This window comes from Salvia splendens, chromosome 11 (genome assembly GCF_004379255.2).
Source record: "Salvia splendens isolate huo1 chromosome 11, SspV2, whole genome shotgun sequence".
Classification (NCBI taxonomy): Eukaryota; Viridiplantae; Streptophyta; class Magnoliopsida; order Lamiales; family Lamiaceae; genus Salvia; species Salvia splendens.
Window position 1 is genome coordinate 22405251 of NC_056042.1, and position 25167 is coordinate 22430417.

General features: G+C 39.5%; 2 protein-coding genes and 1 long non-coding RNA gene across 3 annotated transcripts; 1 reads left to right on the plus strand and 2 right to left on the minus strand.

The window, feature by feature from the left end:
* The first annotated feature begins 9676 nt into the window (after positions 1-9676).
* Positions 9677-12505, plus strand: LOC121756518 (serine/arginine repetitive matrix protein 2-like). The gene is made up of 2 exons (XM_042152081.1): positions 9677-10174; positions 10392-12505. Exons 1-2 carry the CDS (start codon positions 9831-9833, stop codon positions 12340-12342), a joined length of 2295 nt encoding a protein of 764 aa, XP_042008015.1. The 5' UTR covers positions 9677-9830; the 3' UTR covers positions 12343-12505.
* Positions 12506-13482: 977 nt separating this feature from the next.
* LOC121753724 (eukaryotic initiation factor 4A-3-like) lies at positions 13483-17043 on the minus strand. The gene is made up of 8 exons (XM_042148971.1): positions 16650-17043; positions 15802-16042; positions 15640-15720; positions 15254-15361; positions 14767-14886; positions 14326-14493; positions 14068-14154; positions 13483-13946 (listed from the first exon to the last, which is right to left on the minus strand). Exons 1-8 carry the CDS (start codon positions 16955-16957, stop codon positions 13833-13835), a joined length of 1227 nt encoding a protein of 408 aa, XP_042004905.1. The 5' UTR covers positions 16958-17043; the 3' UTR covers positions 13483-13832.
* Positions 17044-21261: 4218 nt separating this feature from the next.
* LOC121756551 lies at positions 21262-23477 on the minus strand. The gene is made up of 4 exons (XR_006040961.1): positions 23299-23477; positions 22085-22142; positions 21810-21883; positions 21262-21722 (listed from the first exon to the last, which is right to left on the minus strand). It is a non-coding gene; the product is annotated as an uncharacterized LOC121756551 (long non-coding RNA).
* Between the last annotated feature and the right edge of the window lie 1690 nt (positions 23478-25167).

Below are 25167 nucleotides of genomic sequence, written 5' to 3' on the forward strand. Positions count from 1 at the left end.
GCAGAGTGGGGAAACGTGCCCTCCACATCATTGGATTTGCATCTAGGCCAGCGCCTTGGCCTTAAACTCACTCCTATTAAGCCGGTGTTTGTGGATGTAGCTGATGGCAATCACCTTGAATGCGCTTTCATGTGCAAGGATTTACGTTGGTCTCTACGAGGTGTCACTCTATCGACAGAGGTTCTACTCCTTCCGTTGGGCAATTGCGATATGGTGTTGGGGGTACAATGGTTGGAGACTCTTGGTGTTATTCATTGGGACTTCAAACAACTGACTATGGATTTCATGTTGGATGGAAAGAAATTTTCATTACGGGGTGGGCGGACTACGCCTCAGGTTGCTACGGCTTCTGATCGTGAGATGAATAAGCTCCTCTTGAATTCTGATGGAATTCAGCTTTGTTGTATCCAGCTCAATGCAGAAGGCCACTCTGACCTCCTGGCTTTGGATTGCTCTGTTAAGGCTGAACAGGGGATACCCCCCTTTATTCAGGATTTTTTAGCAAAACAAAGCAACGTTTTTGTGGAGCCCAGCTGCCTTCCTCCCCTCTGTTCACGCAATCATGGGATTACTCTTACTCATGGTGCTTCCCCGATTAATTTTTGGCCATATCGCCATATGACACTGCAAAAGGATATCATTGAACGCCAAGTCAAGGAGCTCCTACAACAAGGCTTCTTCCGTCTGAGCTCTAGTCCTTTCTCGTCACTGGTTGTCCTTGTCAAGAAGAAGGACGGGACGTGGCGAATGTGTGTGGACTATTGCCGCCTCAACAAGCTCACGGTGAAGGACAAATATCCGATTCCGTTGATTGAGGAGTTGCTAGAGGAACTCCACGGCGCGACTGTTTTTTCTAAGATCGATTTGCGGGCGGGGTATCACCAAAACCGTATGCAACCGGAGGACATTCCCAAAACCGCTTTCAAGACACATGATGGTCATTACGAGCTCGCTGTCATGCCTTTTGGGCTTACAAACGCCCCAACCACGTTCCAAGCCTTATGAATGATATTTTTCGCCCGTTTTTGCGTCTGTTTGTGTTAGTCTTTTTTGACGACATTTTGATTTATAGCAAGGACTCGTCAGCTCATCTCTCTCATTTGGAGCAGGTCTTTGCTATGCTAAGCGAACATTCCTTGTTTGCTAAGCGTTCCAAGTGCGAGTTTGCACGAAATCGAATTGAATACTTGGGCCATATTATCTCCAAGGAAGGGGTGGCCACGGATCCTAGGAAAATTCAGGCGATGCAGGATTGGCATTCTCCATCCGATGTCTCTAAGCTTCGGGGCTTCTTGGGTCTCACGGGATATTATAGGCAGGTTATACGGAACTATGGCATTATTTGCAAGCCCCTAACTGATCTACTTTGTAAGGATGCCTTCGTTTGGAACGACGAGGCAGAACATGCTTTTCAAATGCTCAAGCGGGCAATGATGACACCCCCAGTTTTGGCTCTCCCGGATTTTTCTCTTCCGTTTATCATTGAAACGGACGCGTCGAGCTATGGGATAGACGTCGTATTGATGCAACAAGGCCATCCCCTTGCCTTTATCAGTAAGTCCTTGTCTCCTCAACATAAGTTACTCTCGGTGTATGATAAGGAGTTATTGGCGATTGTATTTGCGGTAACGCACTGGAGTCATTACGTGGGTAACAAACCCTTTGAGGTTCGAACTGACCACAAAACGTTGGCTAATTTGTTGAAACAAAAGCTGTCCACATTGGGACAACTAAATTGGCTTTCTAAGCTCATGGCTTATGATTTTGTGATCACATACAATAAGGGGACCGAGAATGTTGTAGCCGACGCCCTCTCTCGGGTCCATTCTTCGGATATCTTTTTGCATGGCCATCACTACGGTTTCCACCGATCTATACCCATTGATTGAGGCTACTTGGTCGTCGGACCCCGGCTTACGCTCTTTGATCGTGGAGCTCCAACAGAATTCATTTAAGGATTTCAAATTTTCATGGATAGGGGGTCAGTTATGTCGGAAAGGCTGGCTCATGGTTGGTGATGATGCGGCCCTCCGCTTGAAAATTGTGTGCTTGTTCCATGATTCCAGTTCTGGAGGCCATTCTGGCATTTTGGCTACCTATAAGAGACTTTCCTCTCTGTTTTATTGGCCGAATATGGAAAAACTAATTTGCCAATACATCCGTGAGTGTGATGTGTGCCAATGCTTCAAGTATGATCACAACGCCTCTCCCGGTCTTCTGCAGCCTCTCCCTATGCATCGAGGGCATTCTGGTTTCTGCAGGGAAGTCCACTATCTTGGTGGTCATCGACCACCTCACCAAGTAAGCCAACTTCATGTCCTTGGCTCACCCCTACACCGCTTTGACGGTTGCACAAGCCTTCTTGGATACTGTTTTTAAGCTACACGGACTCCCTACGGTCCTCATCAGTGACCGGGACAGAGTTTTCTTGAGCGCATTTTGGTCGGATTTTTTCAAATTGCAGGGGGTTGAGCTCCATATATCCACATCTTATCACCCGCAATCCGACGGGCAAACGGAGGTCGTCAATAGGTGTCTGGAGACCTATTTGAGGTGTATGTGTGGGGATCAACCGATGGCGTGGAGTAAGTGGCTGAGCTTGGTGGAGTTTTGGTATAACACATCGTTCCATTCGGCTATTCAGACAACGCTTTTCGAGGCTCTCTATGGCTATCCACCACCGATGCATATTCCTTATTTTCAGGGAGACTCTTTAGTCCATGAGGTGAATGAGAGCCTGCTGGCGCGAGAGGCTATTGTTAGTATGTCTTGAATTTGTCTCCTAATTGGGAGTGAAGGGATTGTTCGACATCACACCGTTAGACATACACCACAGCAGAATGGTGTGGCAGAACGCATGAATCAGACATTGTTGGAGAGAGCAAGATGCATGCTCTTTCATGTTGGTTTGACTATGAAGTTTTGGGCAGAGGCAGTAAACACGGCGTGTTATCTGATCAACCATGGTCCTCACACTGGCATTGACTGTAAGATACCTTACAAGGTATGGTCTAATGATATGCCTGCAGATTATTCTTCGCTTAGAGTTTTTGGTTGTACTGTTTATTATCATGTTAGTGAGGGTAAACTAGAACCAAGAGCTAAGAAGGGTATATTTGTTGGTTATGGGAATGGAGTTAAGGGATACAGAATCAGGTCGCCTTCAGAGGATAGAATTATTCTCAGTCGGAATGTGGTGTTTGATGAAAATTTTATGCTTAACTCTACTGTGAAGTCTAGTGCTGTAGAGGATTTGGAAGGTGTTGATAAACAGGTGGGGCTGCAAGTCACTCACGATGAGAGTGAATCACAACTCCAAGGTGGAGAAGATCAACATACTACTGCTGAAGCTACTACTGATACTACTAGTTCTGATGTTCATCCAGAAGCTCGTCAGAGAAGCATTGCTATTGACAGAGCTAGGAGGACAGGTGTGAAGCCTCCGTTGAAGTACGACTTTGAGGACATGATGGCATATGCACTATAAGTTGCTAGTGAGGTGGAAGATGAACCATCTACTAAAGAACCATCCACCTATAAGGAAGCTGTTTCGAGCAGTGAGCGTGCTAAATGGCTCGCTGCAATGGGAGAAGAGATGGAATCACTATGGAAGAATTTGACATGGGAGCTAGTCAAACGGCCTAAGGGGAGAAAGATTGTTACTTGCAAATGGATCTTCAAGAAGAAGGAAAGGGACCACAGTAGATGAGGGTATTAGATACAAAGCTCGGCTAGTTGCAAGAGGGTTCACACAGAAGGAGGGGGTTGACTATAATGAGATTTTCTCGCCAGTGGTCAGACACACTTCCATCAGAGTGTTACTAGCGATGGTTGCACATTATGATATGGAGCTTGAGCAACTAGACGTGAAGACATCTTTCCTACACGGATTGCTTGAAGAAGATATCTACATGACTCATCCAGAGGGATTCGTGGTTCCTGGCAAGGAGGATTATGTTTGCAAGCTGAAGAAGTCCTTGTATGGACTAAAGCAGTCTCTGAGGCAATAGTATAAGAGATTTGACAGCTACATGGTCCAGCTGGGATACAGCAAGAGTCCGTATGATTGTTGTGTGTATCATAACAAAGCTGATGATGGTTCCGTGATCTATCTCGTTCTGTATGTAGATGATATGCTTATAGGTGCAAAGTCAAAATCTGAAATTAAGAAGTTAAAAGCTCATCTCAGTGCTGATTTGATATGAAGGATTTGGGTGCGGCAAAGAAAATCCTGGGTATGGAGATTTCTAGGGATAGAGAAAAGAAGAAGCTTTCTTTGTCACATAAGAGCTATATTGAGAAGATTTTGTCAAGATTTGGCATGTCTATGTCAAAGGCTATTGATACCCCAAGTGCCATAAACATTCATCTGTCATCTGATCATGCACCGAAATCTGAAGCTGAGGAGGAGTACATGTCTCGAGTTCCATACTCTAATGCAGTAGGGAGTTTGATGTACGCTATGGTCTGTACTAGACCAGACATAGCACAAGTTGTTAGTGTTGTCAGCAGGTTCATGGGACATCCGAGAAAGGAGCACTGGCAAGCCGTGAAGAGGATTTTTCGCTACTTAAGAGGTGCGTCTGATGTTGGTCTCATTTATGGAGGTGATACTCATTGTTCAGTGACTGGTTATTCTGATTCTGACTATGCTGGAGATGTCGATAGTAGAAGATCTATGACCGGTTATGTTTTCACTCTTGGTGGTTATGTTGTTAGTTGGAAAGCAACTTTGCAGGTTGCTATTACTTTGTCTACGACTGAAGCAGAGTATATGGCGTTGACAGAAGCTGCTAAAGATGGAATATGGTTGAAAGGGCTAGTTCGTGACCTTGGTTTAAATCAAGATCAAGCTGTTGTGTTCTGCAATAGTCAAAGTGCTATTTGTTTAGCCAAAGATCAAGTCCACCATGAGAGGACTAAACATATTGATGTGAGGTATCATTTTCTGAAGAATGGGAAAAGAATTGAGGTTAAGAAAGTTGACACTGCTGATAATCATGCCGATATGTTCACCAAGCCGGTCCCGCAGAGCAAGTTTCAACATTGTTTGGACTTGCTTAATGTCATGAGCTGTTAGTTGCCCATGGAGGGCAAATTTGAGGCAAGGATGAAGAAGTTTGTTTGTTTGGTATTATGATGATGCATTTGGAAGGAGGATTCAAGTCAAGGTGGAGATTTGTTAGTATGCCTTGAATTTTTCTCCTAATTGGGATATGATTATGTTTCCTAATTGGGATAGGCTTATTTTCCTAATTATGATAGGATCTATTGTGTGCCTATTTATATGTGAGTAGAGCACATAATTCTGTGATCGTGATCTTAAATCTGTGACAATAGTCATAATATAATTTGTTCTCCGTTCTTGCCCGTGGACGTAGCCAATTGGCAAACCACGTAAATTCTGTGTCTTCTTTACGTTCTTTCATTTGTCGATTGCACAATTACTCTATTTTGTCACAACAGCTATGATGGATGTCCTTAAACATCACCTTGGGCGTGCTCAAAAGCGGATGAAGCAACAACACGACCGCCATCGGTCGGATAGGCAGTTTGTGGTGGGTGATTGGGTCTATTTAAAACATCAACTATTAGAAATGGGCCACTCACCCCTTAAAAGGCCTCATAAGGGGGAGGGTTATCCACACTTATATAGGTGAGCTAGGATCGTTACCAAGTCGATGTGGGACAAGAATTATGAATTTTAACATCAACCTTATAGGCAGAATACTTTACGTGATCGGCAATTTCAAAAGCATAGTCCGAGGTACTTCTGCGCCTTCAAGGTGATTGACAAGTTCGGCACGGTGGCGTACAAACTCCAGCTTCCTTCTAGCTGCAAGATACATCCCGTCTTTCATGTCTCTGAACTTAAGAAGAAGATGGGACCTTTGGATCAGCTTCATGGAACTCTACCTTCTGTGGGGAATTCCACCTTTCGGGAGCCGGTTAAGATTCTGGATCTACGTTTGGTGAAGAGGGGTAATCTGCCTGCTACACAAGTTATGGTGCATTCGGCTAACTCTTTCCCGGAGGATGCCACGTGGGAGTATTTGCATGACTTGCTTGACCGTTTTCCGGCTTTCAAACCTTGAGGACAATGTTTATTTCGAGGGGGGAGAATTGGTACGTGAATGAAAAGAAATAAGCACAGATGAGGTGGCTAGCTAAAATAAGTTGGTGCATGCGAACGTGGATTTTAGGGGATTAAATCAGCGCATAGCAACACATGGGATAGATTAGTTGGTTATGGAGAGTTTATTAGATAGTACAATTGCTCATCTATAAGAGCTGTTATTTCATTATTGTAATTCTATACTATGAATTAATGCAAAATCCTCTTTCCCCTCCTCTCTCATCTTCACCTAGCAGCTATTGGTAGGATTCCGGTCACCATTCCGATCACCGGGGGCCCCAATTCCGTACCACCCTCCTTAAACCTATTGATTTTTGCAATCCGACGCTCGAATATCCCCAATTCTAGAGATAGAAAATGCCGCTCGGAGAGAGATATGGGGGCGACAATAGTGAGTCTCGCTACTGCGGCGTAGAAACGGAGTTCGACGATGACATGCCCAACCTTCTCTCCTACAATGTTCACGGCGGCTTCGATTTCGTCCTTGCTACTCTTGTGAGCTTCTCTTCATTATATTAATCCACTGCTTTTTTTGTAGTTGTAGTTGCAGCTGCATCATCTCCGCATGTGGTTTAAATCTGTACATTATGCACTGATTGCTTATGCTTAATTAGTTGATCGCATTTTTCAGTTCATATGCTCGAACCTCACTTTCTCTCTCTCTATCTCTCTCTTTTTAGATTGCTTAGAGAGTTTTTATTGCTATTATGTTGATAACTGACGAATGTTATGTTTAGGCTAGATCATTATGTTGATGGCCTCATTTTTTAGAAGCTCTACATAACAATTGTAGGAATTGAAAATAGACCGTTTCCTTTCTCCAGGATTCATTATTCATTCACATATGTTGTTTCACATTTTTTTTTCATATATTCTATCTTGAAATGAGTATTATCTTCATGTTCAATATTATGAGAACTGACCATCCGCTTCTCATTGTTCTATTTGGTTGTTAGTACATTTGTATTGTGTTATTGCGTGGCTATAAAGAGTCACATTTTGAGAATCAGTATGACGATAATGACACTACTTTTTTAGTGTTAACTACAACTTTGATCCCTTACAGATAAGCTATACGATTACATGTTAAATTAATTTATAAGCCTTTGGTTTATACTTTCTATGCATGGGCCATGATTGATGTACACTTGATGCATACCAGCAGAACAAAGCAGCATAAGTTCCATTTTGAGGAAGCAGCTCTTATTTGAATGTTTCATGATGCAGATGGATCCTACATATAGATAGGCCTAGCCTAGTGGACAGTGATACCAGCAGATCATCTGCTTTGCCTTTTGCTGGGTCAGACTAGTGGAGCAGTCATTTTGTTGGTTTGTTCTTCATTGTTTACTTCTTGTGCTAATTATGCAGGTACACATTTACCCACATTTAATAGGTTCATTTTTATGTGTCTGTGTTGATACCATTTCCCGTAATTCATATTCCGTTTAAAGCTGTGGCTTAGGATTCCATTGGTAAAGCCTGAAGATGGCATGAACCCAGAGTTTAATGCCATTTTACATGTTTCAAGGGCTTCCAATTGCTTTCAGACTTGAGTGCATGGGCTTGAGGCTCCGTGGGCACAGACTGAATTCTTATCACAATTTGCTATTGATTTGTGCATTCATTTTGAACTTTGATATTCTCCTTATTTCTTTATAAAAGTCAAATATATTTATATCTAATTGAAGATTTCTACCTTTTGGTACTTGTATATTTGCAGATTTTGCTTTAGACTTTTTGTTCACTCGTATATTATAGTATTGCCTAATATATGCTTTACTCATGGTACCCTTTTTCTCCACTGCAGGGTGAAGGGGATGTTGATCCATGGGAACTGTGGAATTCCTTTCGACTTATGTGTGAACATCACAACCAGCTCTCAGTTGCACTTGATATTTTGTAAGCTTATGTGATTTTGTTTTGGTTCGTTATGTTAGTTGTATGTGACAATTATGTCAGGTCCTCATTACCTTCTGCATCTTTAGTTGCATGATGGTTTGGAGAACCCGTTTGGGCTGCCATAATTAATACAAATGTAATAAACACATTCTCAGCAGTACAGTTAGTTACAGCTTTATTGCATGAAGGTTGTTATAGATAGATTTTGGTGTAAATTGAAATGTATTGAAAAGACACCGCCATTTCCTTGTAATACCACATGCATAATTCATCAAAATAATTACCAGTAGTATATGTTGCACTTGCACTTCCCTTTCATTCTTTTTCTAACTTATTGAGGACCCATGGTGAAAATTATATAGTAGTCAATCAGAAGATTTTTGCTTTGGTTTCAACTTAAATTTTGTGCTGGCATATCCTAATATTAAAAGACCCTTGAAACAATCACATGTGACACTTGTCTTTTATATATTATTAACTTGCTTCGAGCATTATGAAGCCAGACTAGAGTGTTTTTGGGAACTTAATATGTTTGACATGGTACAAGTCTAAAAGGAGCGTTTTGCATTAGAACCTAAAACAGTCCCTATTTCCCACAGCTACGGCGTTCCTCTGTTTGGTGTATTCCCATTAGCTTTTGTAGTTCACCTCCATAAGCTTGACTTGTTTAAGTTGTTTTCTAACATCTGTCCTTTTAAAATGTTTAATTAGTTTGATTATATATGATTCTTTAGTAGGAGGTTGGCATACTTAGAGACTATGTTGCTTTCCTTAATAAAAAAAAAAAATGGACCCTGTAGCCGAGCAGGAGCATTTTGAGGTAGATCACCCTTGTTTTGATCTACTTTCAGATGGTGTTATGCAATAATTATGTCTGTCTAACTTAATGTGCCATTTCAGCTTGGATATAGAGATTATCTACAATCACCCTTATATAGATAGCACTATCAATTTATTAATATGGTGATACCATTGATTTGTTTTTTTATATGTCAATCCAAAAAACAAAACAGTCTTTATGGTACGTACCAGAATGCCTGAAACCAATGCTCTTTTCTTGACCTGTGGGAACATGGTTTGGATTGGAACCTCTCCATGTCACTGTTTAATTAAGATGATATTTTTAAACAATCATCTTAATTTTGGTAACTATTTATTGTATCAAACACGCCATTGCCAGCCTTAGTTTATTTCTTTTGCTTCTCTACACTATCCACTCACAAATATGCAAATAATGTGTTATATTCTTCTAAAATTTTTTAGTTTTTTATTAATTAAAATAGTAGTCATTTAATTTACGAAAGCTATGCCCATGCGTATAAATTTATTAGTTTTTTATTTTAGGAGATGAACTAAAAAGAAAAGAATGTTTATTTTTAATAGAATAAAATTTAAAAAATGGAATAAAATGACATAATTTAAGTAGTTGAACAATTTATTTTTATACGGAGTAATATTTTTTGTTTGTCACACATACAAAATTTCTCCAAATCTTAAGAAAAATATGAAAGTTGTGGTATAATTAATAATATTTTAACAATATTGAAAAATATGATCCCTTTTCGATTCATTGTTCAATTTGAGGTGAAGTTGATTCAACAAGATTAATTAACTAATTAATTGGGCCTACTCCAACCAGGTCCCTTTTATCTCCAACGCGAACCCTAACCCTACCGTTTCCCCACCAATTATCGGAATCAAATTCCTCTACAAATAACCTTCCAATCCAATCCAATCCAATCCATTTTACATCTCTAACAATTCACAGATTCATTCTATTATAATTTGAAAAATGTATAACGGAATAGGGCTCCAGACCCCTCGGGGATCCGGAACCAATGGCCACATCCAGTCCAACAAGTTCTTCGTCCGCCCCAACACTAACAAGGTCGTCACCAACGGCTTTCAATCGGATCAAGGAATGGCCGGCGTCACCCGGAAAGCCAACAAGGACATCTTGGAGCACGATCGGAAGCGCCAGATTGAGCTCAAGCTCATCGTCTTGGAGGATAAGCTCACCGATCAGGGTTATACAGATGCCGAGATCGCCGAGAAGCTCGATCAGGCCAGGGAGGCTCTCGAAGCCAAGGATAACAATGATGCTGCGGGAGGAAATAAATCGCGTTTATCGGATAAGTACGTTTTTTTGCGTGTCAAAATTCAAGTAATCGTTATTGTTTTATCTCAAGTTCATTTGTTCAACATGAATTTTTTTTTGATTGATATCAGCTAGTTGATATTGATTGTGCTGCGATTTTGGAGTTTTTTTTTTTTTATACTGTTTCAGTTGAATTGCTTAATTTGAATTTTGTTGGTGAGAGATTGAATATGTAATATCTTTGTGGATGATCAGGGTATCGGTGACACAGACTCATCAAATAGCTGCATTGAAGGAAAGGCAGATGGAAAATCTGAAGGCTGCACTTGGAATTGAATCCGCTTCTGAGAAAGAAAAGAAGCGCAGGGATGCCGAGGCCCTAAATTTCAAGGAGATTCTTGATGAGGGTGAAATACTGGATACGGATACTGTAGCAACACAAAAAGTTGGGAAGAAAAATAAATCTGGTAGGAATAAAAAAAAGAGGGATAAAAATTCGGATAGCAGTGAGGGTTCTGATGCTGATGTTAGGAAGTTTACGGGGAAGTCATCTGGGAAGCAGAAGAGAGTTTCTAGGCATGACAGTAGTTCATCTGGTTCAGATTCACAGTCTGATTCCGATTCTGAGTCTTATCACGATAAGAAAAACATTAGGGCTCGTGGACGCCATGATTCTGATTCTGATGACAGCCAACACTCCCTGGGGAGAGGCATGAAAAAGCTGAAGAAGTCTTCAAAGGGCAAGCGCCGTGATTCTGATGATGACTACAGCTCCCCTGGAAGTCCTCAGAGGAGAAAGCAAAGTGAAAAGAAGTCTTCAAACAGCAAACACCATGAATCTCACTGTTCTGATGAGAGCCCTGACAGGAGAAAGCAAGAGCTAAAGAAGCATATGCTTCTGTCTAAGAGTAAGCGGCATGGTTATGATGATAACAGAGCCTGTGAGAGTCCAGAGAGGAGAAAGCTAGAAGAAAAGAAGCCATCAAAGAGCATGCTGTTGTCGAAGCACAAGCGACATGAGAGTCCTGAGAGGAGAAAGCAAGAGCTAAAGAAGTCTTCAAACAGCAGGCGGCATGATTCCGATGATGATTACAGCTCTGGGGAGATCCCTGAGAGGAGAAAGCAAGAGTTAAAGAAGCCATCTAAGAGCAAGCGATATGATTCTGATGATGGCTACAGCTCCCGGGAGAGCCTTGAGAGAAGAAAGAAAGAGCAAAAGAAGCCTTTAAAGAGCCCACGACTTGACTCTGATGACTACTACAACTCTGGCGAGGTCCCTGATAGGAGGAAGCTAGAGCTAAAGAAGCCATCAAGCAGCAAGCGACACGATTCCGATGAAAAGTTCAGTCCTAAGAGAGGAAAACAGGATCATGACAGTAGAAGTCATCATAAGGGAGCTCAGAAGGATGGAGAATCTGACTTGGATGATAAACATGATCCTCGTGAAAGCTTCAAGAGTAGGAGACAGAGGGGTTATGAGATGAGCAGGCAACATGATGATTCGGATGATAAGTTGGAGAAAGGTGTGAGAAGCGGAACTGAGAAGGTGATTCCATTACCTGATAGTCCGAAGCACAGTCATTATGATATTAGTAGGAAACCCACGAGCGAGATACAAGATAAATTTGGTGATAGGTATGTTCAAGGAAGCGACAGTGACAGAGAAGATAAAATTGGTGATGGGTATGGTCAAGGAATCGACATTGACACACAAGTTAAAATTGTCGACAGGTATGGTCAAGGAAGTGACATTGATTCTGATGAAGCACCCAAAAGGGGAAGGGGAAGGGGACGACATGATAGAGATAATGATTTAAGTTCTGGTCGTGGTAGACTAGATAGAAACAGTACGAGGGATGATCACTATAAGACTGGTGAAAGAAGCAGAGGTAATGCTAGGAATCAAGAAAGAGGGGATGCTGAAGGTGGCTTTGGAAAAAGGCATGAAAGAGAGAGAGGGGATGATAAAGATCGCCATGGAAGAGAGCATGAAAGAGAGAGAGGTGATGGTGGAGATCGCGATGTTAGACGTGATGGAGATAGAGAGCCATACAAGAGAGATCGTGAGCATCAACGAGAAGAGGAGCACACAAGTAAGAAAGACGAGAGAGGTGGGGAACACATTTCGAAGAGGGCTAGGTATGATAGTGGAAGGACATACACTGAGGAGGACAGGATTGATGATAGGCGGTCCAGGCGCCGGTGATAAACTAATGGGGGGAGTGCTGCTTTCTTCAAGTTTGGTGATTGTAAGTTGTCTTGCATTAAGTGCATAGTTGTTTGTCATACCTGATTTTGCAGTGTGATATGCGCTTTGCCAATGTATATGATGTTGGTATAATGGTATGGTATTGCAATATTTATTCTCATCTTTGACAATGTCTTGATTCCTTCTGTATACCTCAAGTCCTGTCATTCTTTATTTCTTTTAGTTTTAGATTTTCCTTCTGCTTTAGCGGTATTGGCCTCTAAATTACAGAGCCTAATTTAATTATTTTTTAAATATTAAAATTTGTTTTGGAAAAATTATGTTGTAGTGAATTTGCCATGAGTTGGGAAAAAATTGATTTTGTGAGAAGTTTATTATAAAGAGTCTTAAGTTTATAATTTTTGTGACCAATTTTGAAGTTAATGGTGAATACTAAATTGTGGTCAAAGTTTTTAATTTTAGGAAGTAACCCATTATTTATTGAGGAAAAAAAAAATCAAATCAAATCTAAAAATAAAATTAATTAATAGGAGTACAGCATTTTCAAATGTAAAATTAAACATTCGATTACACCCTTACCGATATCAATGTATTTACTTTGGTTTCGCAACTTTTTCAGGAGAAAATGAATTATACTCCCTCCGTATCCATAAAACATATCAGTTTTATCATTTTAGATCTTTCAAAAAATTAGACAAAGTTTAAATATGGAAAGTTTTTCAATAAATAATAATTATTTACGACGAGAGAAGTATTAATCCGATAAATCATAAAAAATACTACCCCATCACCAAAAATAGAAACTTTAGAAACAATAAAAGTTTAATGCACCATTGGTACAATAAGAAAGAGATAGAAAAAAAAGTGTTAATGGAAAATGAATCCAACTACATTTGAGAGAAAAAAATTTCCTTAAATAGAACATTTGTATTATTTAGGGAATGAAAAAAAAAAGAAAAAATTCCTACGGAGAAAGTAATATGCATAAATAGTCCGAAGAATTGGCTTTACGCAATATTCGTTCAATAAAACCTTATTTCATGCAAATCCATTTCAAAACCCAGTGTTTAATTAATGTTAAAGGTCTTATTTACTATCAAACAAACACAAGTATTAGTATATTTTGACATCCTAAAAAAAAGTAAAATCCAGAAACAAACTTAAAGTGTGTAATGTATCCAAAGAAGGGCAAGAAGAGTTAAAAAGTGAGATATAATACAAACATCCAACCAAAATACCATTCCGGATTAGATCTCCCTATGCAGAGTGCCTAAAAAAGGCTTCAACCATTAGTCCTAAATCTTCACACAGCGAGATCAAAACCACACCACACACACCATGCCACAAACAAGCACCCAGCATCGAACGAATTGTTCCATAACGAGTCGCCAATAACTATAAATAACCAGTCTTGAATCTTTGCTCACCATCATCACACGCTGCATGTGCTTTCTTTCAAACAGTCGTCTTGCACCACAAAACAGATGTTAAATCAAATCGGCAACGTTCATTGGCATTTCATCAATCTGTGTACTGTAATACTGCTCGATATCCCTAAGGATCTTGATGTCATCACTTTTGACAAAGTTTATGGCAACACCCTATATCCAACATAACGCAATGGGACCCGATTACTAAGTGAACTTGATTGAAGAAGGGAAGAGGTTTGTCAACCAACAAAAAATATAAAAGAAAACAAATGTTACAGAAGCTGCAGCGTACCTTTCGCCCAAAACGACCAGATCGTCCGATTCTATGGATGTAGAGCTCTCGATTGTTCGGAAGATCATAATTAATCACCAGAGAAACCTATGGAAACTCAATGCAAAGACAACAATAAGATATCATTCTACAGGAAATGAGTGGACGAGAGTCAAAGAAAATATCATATGGTACCTTAAAACTATGACTATCAAATATGAAGTTGAATGGAAAACAACCTAAACAGCAATGAGAGAAAGATAGGAAATAGTGGTGTACCTGTTGAACATCCAATCCCCTAGCCCAAACATCTGTTGTGATAAGCACACGAGTTTGACCAGACCGGAATTCACCCATAATCGCATCTCGCTCCTTTTGAGGCATATCTCCATGCATGGATGACACAGTAAAGTTATTCTCACGCATTTTCGCTGTCAGCCAATCAACCTGCCACGGAGGGAAAAAAGGGAAAAAGTAATTAAGAGCCATCCAGAACAACCATTTCAGCTCAGATACATCTTAATATTTAGTATTTACAATGGAAACTGGTAGCATAAGAGTGAATGCTCGAAATGTTAACATGGTTTTGATTTACTCAATAAAATTCACAGGCACACACACCAAGTGAAGGGAGACAATAAACGTAATTGTCTTCCTTATGAAGAATGATAATACAAGTTTCAGCAGAGAAACAATGTGAAGCCAAATGGGGAAAAATACCTTGCGCTTTGTGTTGCAAAATATAACTGCCTGGGTTATGGTAAGTGTGTCGTATAAATCACACAGCGTATCAAATTTCCATTCTTCTCTTTCAACTGCAACGAAGAATTGCTTGATACCCTAAACATAGAACGCCATATACAAAAATGAGAACATTACTTCTTCTCAATATTGCATCTAGAAAGCTAACGCATTTCTATTACTTTCTAACCGGCAAAGACCAAAACTACAAAAACCATTGAGCAGGACATGGACAAATGTGAACAATGTTGTGTTTGGACATTGTGAAGCCCAAACACAATATATATAGATATAAAACTAGTTTCTTTCGCTTCTGTTACATCTACAACCACAACATAAATAAAAATGATATTTAGTGGTCTATAACATGAAATGGAGTGAGAAACTAGTGACTCATCCTTCCCTCAATCAGATTGAAATATTTTTACTATTACAAAAGCAGAAATAGAATACAAAGATAACTCACCTCCAGGGTCAATTCATCACGCTTTACTAAGATGCGAACTGGATCAGTCATGAATTTACTTGTAATCTCCAATATTTCATTTGGGAGGGTGGCAGAGATTAAGACAACCTATAATAGCACACACCCAGTTAACAATTTGCAGGAACTATATTATAGTATTAATAAAACATGGATTCTCCAAATCTGCCAGTGAGCCTCAGCTAAAAAACAGCCAGACATTTTCAAACATGTCTTTACACTAAAATAGAAGAGAACATTTAAACAACTAAGCATTTTATGCCTATATGCCTAGAAAGATATCTGAGATAGACACTTAATTATCACTTCTAGTCAGTGTCGTTCCTCGCACAAAGATGAGATAATGCCAACAATAGAGGTCTAGGTACCTGAAGGTCAGGTGGAAGGTATCTGTAGACATCATAAATCTGATCCTTAAATCCCCTGCTCAACATTTCATCAGACTCGTCCTAATAAAGTTGAGAAAATATAATAAGAATCAATGATATCCAATAGGCCAATAATCATCTCCAAAGGTAAATGAAACTCACCAGAATCAATATTTTAATTGCTCTAGTTCGCAAAGTTCTTCTTTTGATCATGTCACAAACTCTACCAGGAGTACCTGATACCACCTGAACTCCATGCTCTAGTTTTCTTATATCCTCACCCACACTTTTGCCTCCAACACAAGCATGAGCTTGTACATTTATGTAGTCACCAATTGCCAGTATCACTTTCTCTGTTTGAGAAGCCAACTCTCTTGTAGGAGATAAAATCAAGGCTTGGACCCTAATTTTAAGGAAATACTATTAAATCGGACAAATATACGTTATAATACAGAAAGTTGGAACGCAATAGGACAAAAAAAATGTTCGGTTACTGTAGAAACCACGGAATACAACAATACTGAACCTCAAGTATCACGAACCCCTTCAAAAGCATAAAAACAATTTTTATAAACAAGGCGCAAAATTACCAACAGTTCCATGAAACCATAAAAAAGTGACATACTACCTCCGTCCATTAAAAAGAGAAACTCTTTCCATTTTGGTCCGTCCCTTAAAAATAAGAACTTTCTAAACTTTTTATTTTAGGAAGTGTACCCCACCATCCACTAACACTACTTCCATCACTTTTTCTCCTACTCCCTCTTACTTTACCCATTTTTCTCTCCCTTTCTCTTACTTTACCAATTCTTCTCTCTTAAAACCTGTGCCGTTTCAAAAATTTCTAATTTTTCAAGGATGAAGGTAGTACTATTAAGCTACACTTCACAGAATATAATTCCTTCACCAACAAAAGAAAAACCCCAATGTTCAAATAAAGTCGACCAGTAATAGTCTTAAAAATATCTTCATATAGCAATGGGAACAAAAAAATGAGAGAAAAATCATACTCGGAAGACTTGGTATCGACAATCTGGCAAACAGTTAGGGCAATCATTGAAGTCTTTCCAGTACCGGATTGCGCCTGAGCAATGACGTCACGGTGGGAGATAATAGGAAGAACTGCGCGCTGTTGGATGGCGGAAGGCTTCTCGAAGCCATAATTGTAGATTCCTCGGAGGAGCTCCTCCTTTATTCCCATCTCGTCGAAGCTCATGATTGGCTCCACACCTTTCGACGTTTCGAACACGAGCTTCGCGTCGTCTTCCTCCATAGCTCTCCGCCCGCCGCCGCCTCTCTGAGCCGCCGTAGTCGCCATGGATTGTGTTTCAATTAGTGATGCTTCTGCAAATTGAAGGAGAAGAGAATTGTGCCCTAGTTTTTCAATTTTGAGACTTTTTCTGCTCCCAAAATTGCTATTTAATTACTTAAAGTCGTTGGCGTCTATCGACCCTGGGTTTTACAAAAGGATGTTATTATTATTATTATTATTATTATTATTATTATTATTATTATTATTATTATTATTATTCACCTCTCTTCAATTCCCCAACGCCAATTCTCACGTTCGGCTCAATCCGCAGAAACCGCCGATGATCAGACTCGCAGTTTTTCTCAACCCTTGAGCGGCTTCTTCAGAAAAGTCCTCTTCGATAGTGAAAGTGCCGAAATCAATCGCGTTGCCGCCGAAAATGCGGAGTCGGAGGTGACAATTGTGGCGGGCAAGCTGCAAAAGCTGGCGGAAGAAATTAGGGATTTGGACGAGAAAAAGTGTGAAACGGTGGAGAATCTAGAAATTAGTGACGGATTTGTGACCCGGTAATTAAAACCGTAAAAAATTTGACGGTTCCGTCCAAAATGGACCAAATGTGACCCGTTTTTATTTGTGAGGGATCGAATAATTCAAAAGATAATATTTTGGACCAAAATAAAAAAAACTCTATATGTTAAGGACAAAAAGGGACTTTATTATTATTATTATTATTATTATTATATACAAAAAGGGACTTTATTATTATTATTATTATTATTATTATTATTATTATTATTATTATATTTTCGACTAAAACTATCATGTTATTAGTCGCATATCGACGAAAATCATTTTACATCGTGCCCATAATTCTAGTTATAATCATTACATTAAAATTTGGTATGAATATAGTACTATTAAGTATATAATGCTGAGTTAAAAAAAAATCATATTCCTCTCTCACATTACATATAATGTATCCCACATTTTTTATTACTCCATTCATCCCCAAAAAGCATGTACATTTGATTGAGCACGGATTTTAATGCATAATTCAAAAAGAGAGAGATAAAACGAACTTTTTTTAGAGCATCCACAATATGAAGAATATCTCCACAGACAAACACTAGGACAGCACTAGGACATCCCAACAAACAAATTCACAATTTCACAAATACGGAATTAAAATTTTGACATGAATACGGGAAAAATACAATCATAATTTCATTAAATTAAAATAATTAAAAAAGTGCAATTCCAAAAAAAAACAATTTCCACAAATTACATTATAAATATCAACGTGCACTCATTCAAGCCCAAAACTCTTCAATTATATCCTGCCGGAGTCGAATATGGGCTTCTTGTTGGCGCATGTTGGCAAATGCTTGGAGCCGTCCAGCGTCATCACGAGTCATCCCCATTCGTACATTGGAGGTGGCCACGCCGTGGCTTGGCCCGACAGCATCTTCATTGGTCCAATCGGTCAGTTTTGGACCTTCTTGTTAGTCGATCATGTTGTGCATGACAATACACGCGTACATGATATCAGCAATGCACTCGTCATACCACAAACGTGTTGGACCCTTCACCGACGCCCATCGAGCCTGGAGCACACCAAATTCCCACTCTGCATCCTTGCGTGCTGCCTCCTGTCGGCTCGTAAAGTAGACCTACTTTTCATCTATTGGACATTTGATCGTCTTCACAAAGACGGGCCACCTAGGGTATATCTCATCCGCCAAATAGTAGCTCATATCATGCTCGTTGCCGTCGGCGACAAAACTGATGGTCGGACCGACGCCCATGCACTGCTCGTTGAAAATGAGCGACTACTGGAGGACGTTGATGTCATTGTTCGACCCGGCTACCCCAAAATATGCATGCCAAATCCACAGTCAGTAGTCAGCTACGGCTTCAAGGATCATCGTGGGATTCTTGGCTTTGAAGTCGGTCGTGTAGTGCACTTTCTGGGCGGTGCGGCAGTTCTTCCACTCACAATGCATACAATCTATACTGCCTAACATTCTGGGAAACCCGTGCACCGACCCGTGCATATCCATTAGATCCTGGCAGTCTTGGGGGGTAGGCTTCCGAAGATACTTCTCCCTGAATATTTGAATGACGCACTGACAAAAATACTTGAGAGAGTCGCGGGCAGTCGTCTCGCCGATGTGAAGGTACTCGTCGAACATGTCGGCCGCGCCTCTGTAGGCCAACTACCTAATTGCGGCAGTGCACTTCTATATAAGCGAGTAACTAGGTCTGCCAATCGCATCGACCTTGAACCGGAAGTACTTGTACCGACGCTCTAAAGCGTCCACAATACGCATAAATAGATCCAGGTGCATCCTCAAACACCGCCGGAAGAAGTTGTCTCCAAACCGCGGCTGCTCAGTGAAATAGTCGTCAAACAAGCGTTGGTGTGCAGCGACGTGGTCCTGGTGTACTACAACTCGATGCTGGATGGGCGAGATACCGCCGGTTGCTGCTGCTGCTGCAAGGCCTCCCGCATCAGGCGGTTTATCTCCGTTGACGTATAGGCCCGTAACTCTTCGCGGATTCGCCGCGATACGTCATCAGCATTCCCACCACCGCCACCTGCACCACTACCACTACTACTAGTCATTTCGGGATGTCGAGAAATGTAGAGAGAAAGAAGAGAACCTCGTTAATACAAGTGGTGCAAATAAAACGAAGTGCAACGAGTCGTATATATAGAGTTTTGAAAAAAAATGCTCTCGTTCGTCCGCTCGTCCGTCGAGCGCCCACAATAGCGGACGAGCGGACAGACAAGCAGACGGACGAACGCATTATCCGACGGATGACCTCTCGTCCGTCTGGGTCGTCCGTCCGCGGCTCGTCCACTATTGTGGATGCTCTAAAGTATTGTTAGTGGAGAATGAGTTCCACCTCATTAGAGAGAAATGAGTTTCCGAAATTAAAAAATACATACTTTTCAGGGACGGACTAAAAAATAAACAATTCATACTTTTCAGGGACGGAAAGAGTAGTAAGAGTCAAAATACATCTAGAGGTCCTTGTACTAATGCATTTTATTTCATTAAATTTTTTTACAAATTTTTGTTAAGTATGTATCTTTATACTAATGCATTTTGTTTAATTAGTCCTTTTACATTTTTTTGTTTCATCAGGTCTTTATTGCATAAAAGGTTGTTTAGTTGAATCTTCATTTTAACTGATTTTATAATTTAATTAACCTTTTGTTATATTAATTAGTTAAGTAATTAATTTTTTTCTTATTTATTTTTAAAGTATTTAGTTGCAATATTGACTAAAGAATTATTTGAAGAAAATGATAAACATATAAGGTGATACGAACAATTAATAATTTTTTTTAGTTTTCCCGTGATTCTTGAGTCAATATTGCAACTCAATTAATTGCAAAATAAATATGAAAAACAGTAAAATAAATAAATTTAAGTACCACAAGAAACTTAATTAAAATTTGAAGTCTGTTAAATAAATATCCAATACAATTAAAAATAAAATAACAAAAACCTTTTAAGTCAAAATGTATAAATATAAGGGATTAATGAAATAATAAATTATAAAAGTACTTAATAAAAATAAAATATATTAGTACGAGAACCTAATGAACCAAAAATTTGTAGAATGACCTAATGAAATAAATTGTATTAGTACAAGGATCTCCTATATATTTTGCCTTACTAATATTTTGATAAATAGATTCTACATTCTATAAATTCAATTTACTGAAAATGGTTCAACTGTAATAGTACTGATATGGAACGAACGGAGTGTAATATTGCAATTTATATGAGTTTTGAAAAATAAATTCATATTTAAATATGCAAAGTGCAAACTAAAGATCGTAAATGAAGAAAATTCCATTATGTATCTATTCTGAAACCCTTCCATATGTTCAAACATGTAGATGCAAGAGTTCGTAAGCAGTCAGTTAGAATACACACTACAAAAATCTCGCGTTTTAGCAACGAACATTTCTGTTGCTAAATGACTTAATTCCGTTGCTAAATTTCATTAACAGCGGATTAGTAGCGGATAGTCCCCGTTGCTAAAAACCTCGCTCCGCTACTATTATTTAGCAACGTATTTCCAACAGGCTATATACGCTACTAAATATGAAATCAGATTGGAAACGAAAATGAATCAAATTTAGCAACAGATATATCCGTTGCTAATACTAGCGGATTAGTAGCAGAAGTTTATCGCGAGTAGAATAGCAGCGGATATATTCTGCTACGGTAGTTTTTTATTTTATATATTGCTATTCTGTTGCTAATTTTAGATTTTTTTTTATGAATCAATTTTTTTATTGCTTACCCAGTTACGGCAACCTATTTACAACAAATAAATAACAACAATTCTTTGTAGCAAAAACTAATACTAGTAGATATATTAAAAAGTATTTTGCAAATTACATGAAGTTCGATATTGTCATGACTTTGAAATAAAGGTGATAGTGAATTACAAAATAGTGGCCAAACTCATAATTCTTCAGAATCATGACTACGAGACTGAACAATGGGAGTTATAGCCGACTATGGGACATGAACTGGTCCATCCTCTCATTTAGAATCGTCATATCTTCCTCTAATTTCATTCTCTTCTCGCACTCATCATTGAATTTTTCTTCCATCTCTTCAAGTTTGCGGTCCACTTGCTCACTTGTCCCTCCATAATTCTTACTGTACTACAAACTCTTAACTAACTAGCTTTCACAATCAAAGCACAAAATCACCTCACCTCACATCAAGTTGGGTCGGTGAAGCCAACAAGGCTCCATCCCAAGCCTAAGCCTAACCACCATCCACACCCTAAAATGCTCCTATAAACAATATACTGAGTGTTATTTATTACCACTATTTGGGTCATGTTACCAAAAAGCATAAAGAAACAAGATAAAGATGCTAACCTTTGTAATAACGCTTCTCTTAACTTATCTTTAGCTTATTCTTTTTTCTTTAGCAACAATGCTAAAGTGTAGACCTGAAAATTTATTAAGAATAGAAATTTATGGAAACCTAACAATCTGAATTATCTAATCACAAACATGACAATCAATTAAAGTGAAGAGCCAGCATACGCATTCATGGATAATCAATCGTATACTGCAAATAATTAGTTCCATTTAGATTTAAGGGGAAATCCATTTAGATGTATAACAATGATGCAATAGTAAATATTGACCTTGATAAGCTCTTCTAGGACAGTAAAAGCATGTGATGTATCTCTCTGTGGAAAGAAACTACAGGAAAACAGAATGTCAATACTTGTGATAAAATTGAGTCCTTATTCATCAATACTACTAATGCTTTTATAAGTACACAAAACATCAACAATAAGAAACTGCAGTAATTATACTTCATATTGCTCATTTGCTATGACCATTTACCATTTAAAACATCTATACATGTTAATCATTTGCTACCACACTTCATATTGCTCATTTGCTATGACCATTTACCATTTAAAACATCTCCACTTGTTAATCATTTGCTTTCTTTCTTGCTAATCAGTTGCTTTATGTTAATTACGAAGCTATAAGGAAGCAATCAATACACAAATACAATAGAACAAAAATTGGAGAAATATCCAATCATCAAGAATCAAATCCTCATTGCTGGTTTGAATAAATCAGTGTAGACAAAAATAATATGCATCAATGGCTTCAATTTTATATAAAACAAATTCGACAACATGTTACTTAATAAAAGATTCCCCTAATCCCTATACATATATAAATTGTCTTGCTCATGAATGGGAGAAATGCAGAACCAGTAGAAGACATAGGGGTCCAAATCAAATAAACTCCTTCTATTAGAATACTAACAACCCAATTTTCATTACCTAATTCCTATTCATGTATAAATATGTATGCTAAGTAACTAGAATGCAGCTGAGGGAGCCGTTCACTTCAAACAAAAAATCAATGAAATCTCATGCCTAAAAATGTGAAGTTATGTTGATTAAAAGTTACTTTCAAGCACATCTTCTATTAAAATTTACATCCCATTTTTCATTCCCTAATCCCTATACATATATAAATTGTCTTGCTTATTGAAATGCAGAACCAGCAAGAAACAAAATCATATAAAATATGTTATTCAATTATTGATAGCACACCACTTTTCATTCCCTAATCCTATACATAAATAATTATGTATGCATAATAAATATTGGCAGTGAAAAGGAAAACAAGAGGCTATGCATCAAACTATGACTACTAATATATTCGGGAAAGCTCACGCCTAAAATAGTGAAGAAGTGGAATTGTGTTGACAATATTACTTCAAAATGTGAAGAAATTGTGTTGATTAAAAGTTGAATTCAAGCCTAAAAAAATCCCAATCAAAAACAAATTAACAACATAATATACATAGATAGAAGGAAGGAGAAAGAACCGGCGAAGTTCAAAGCAGAGCAGCGGCGGTGGCGGTTGAGTGCGGAGCAACAGCGTTCAGAGCAGAGCAGCGGCAGCGGCGGCGGCGACGTTAGCGGAGATAAGCGCCGGCAGAGTTTAGAGGAGAGCGGCGGCGGCGGCGGTGTCGGTGGACTGCAGAGCGGCGGCGTGAGGCGTGGAGAGGGGTGGTTGGAGTTGTGTTAAATTAAGGGTGTCCACTATAAGGCGGACACCCAAATAGCCCCGCCCCAGTTTTTTTGTCCATAGCCCTAGTTTTTTTGTCTACAGCCCCAAATTTTTATTTTCGCCACTATAGTGGACACCAATAACCCCAAAATTTTATAATCAATTTTTATTTTAATGTTTCAAGCAATTATGAATAAATTTATCGGACTATACGTAATTAGAAGACAACGACTATACGTGAAGAAATTAAAATTAAACACTAAATTTTCGTCGTATTAAAGTACAGGAAAAATTATACAACGAAAATTTTATCTAGTGCAAATCACAAAGGTGTTCACACTACGGCGCCACCTCCCCTACGTGCCCACACTTCTTCAATCAAATCGGCCTGGAGTGTGGTATGTGATGTGGTCCTGCGCATATCAGCGAAACGTTGGATCAAATATTCATTGCTCTGTGGTACGCCCATCTGGATCGGCGCGGAGGCAACACCGTGACTTGTACTTGCACCCTCTTCCGGTGCCCAGCGCTCTAAAGTAATCAGCCATAAAACGCTGGTGCGCACCGACGTGGTCTCGTTGGATGGTCCGCCGAGGAGTAATCGCACGAGGGAACGCAGCCTCCGCCTCCTCCGCCAAGCGCACCGCATCCTCCTGGGCGGCTTGGTGTTGCACCTGTTGAATCAGAGCATTCCACGTGTCTTTCCACAAATTGTCCATTTCTGACCACAAATTCTAGTGAGAGAAATTTTGAGTGATGAAGAGTTGGAATGGTGTGAAAATAATGAATGGAATGAGGTGTATTTATAGGTGAATTAAATTGAATTAAAAAAAATTCGCCTGCCGCCGCGCCGGGCACCGCTCCACTATAGCAGCCCCGCCTATTCGCCGCGTCCGCCCCGGAGTAGGCACGTCCTCGCCCCAAACTCGCCGCATGCCCGTCCGCCGCCCCCACTTTCCTCGTCCGCCCCGGGAGCGGACGTCACCTCCACTATAGACCGCCCCGGCAGTGGCGGACGCAGGAATAAATCTTGGCAGGGGTTTCACTAAAAAAACTTGGCGGGGGACACACACATATGGCAAACACCTCTTAACCATATAACTAGAGAACAAATAATAGCCACAAGATCAAAAAAATCAAGGGCTAATATTAATTTTCGAATTTAATGAGATATTAGCTCCCTCAATCACAAATTTACTCCATAATAACAAGTCAGGGGTATTATTGTCATTGCACAAAAAATTAGATTATGTAAATTTTTACTTCATTTGAAGGTTAACTTCACGGACATGAAGCGAGTGGATCTGATCAAGGAGATCGCGGCGGAGTTCGAGCTGATCGCGAACCGGCTGTCGGAGACGGAGGTGGCGACAGTGGCGTCGGTGGTGGAGCTGGAGCCGCAGCATCTGGCGGAGATCGCGAAGCGCGCGCAGAAGCTGAATGTGAAGCTGAAGACGGTGATCGACAAGTCGCTGCTCGCCGGAATCATCATCCGGTATGGGAATTCCGGCTCGAAATTGAGTTTAATTACTCTTAGGTTGCTGAATGTTGTATGTGAATTCAAGAATTATTGAAGAATTCGGAGCTCTGTTCATCAAAGCTAGAATTTGCCCGAGCAAAGGCGGCGATCGGTTTCAGCTATAAATACGGCGAATTGAGCTACGGAAATTCTTGTAGTAATAGT

Bases quoted from the DNA above. Each gene is read 5' to 3' on its own strand.
- LOC121756518 (XM_042152081.1), top strand. From the start codon at position 9,831: ATGTATAACGGAATAGGGCTCCAGACCCCTCGGGGATCCGGAACCAAT. The intron at 10,175-10,391 runs GTACGTTTTTTT...GTGGATGATCAG, and splicing joins AAATCGCGTTTATCGGATAA to GGTATCGGTGACACAGACTC.
- LOC121753724 (XM_042148971.1), bottom strand. From the start codon at position 16,957: ATGGCGACTACGGCGGCTCAGAGAGGCGGCGGCGGGCGGAGAGCTATG. The intron at 15,721-15,801 runs GTGAGTTTCATT...CAACTTTATTAG, and splicing joins CAATTAAAATATTGATTCTG to GACGAGTCTGATGAAATGTT. The intron at 13,947-14,067 runs GTACGCTGCAGC...TGTTGGATATAG, and splicing joins CTGGTCGTTTTGGGCGAAAG to GGTGTTGCCATAAACTTTGT.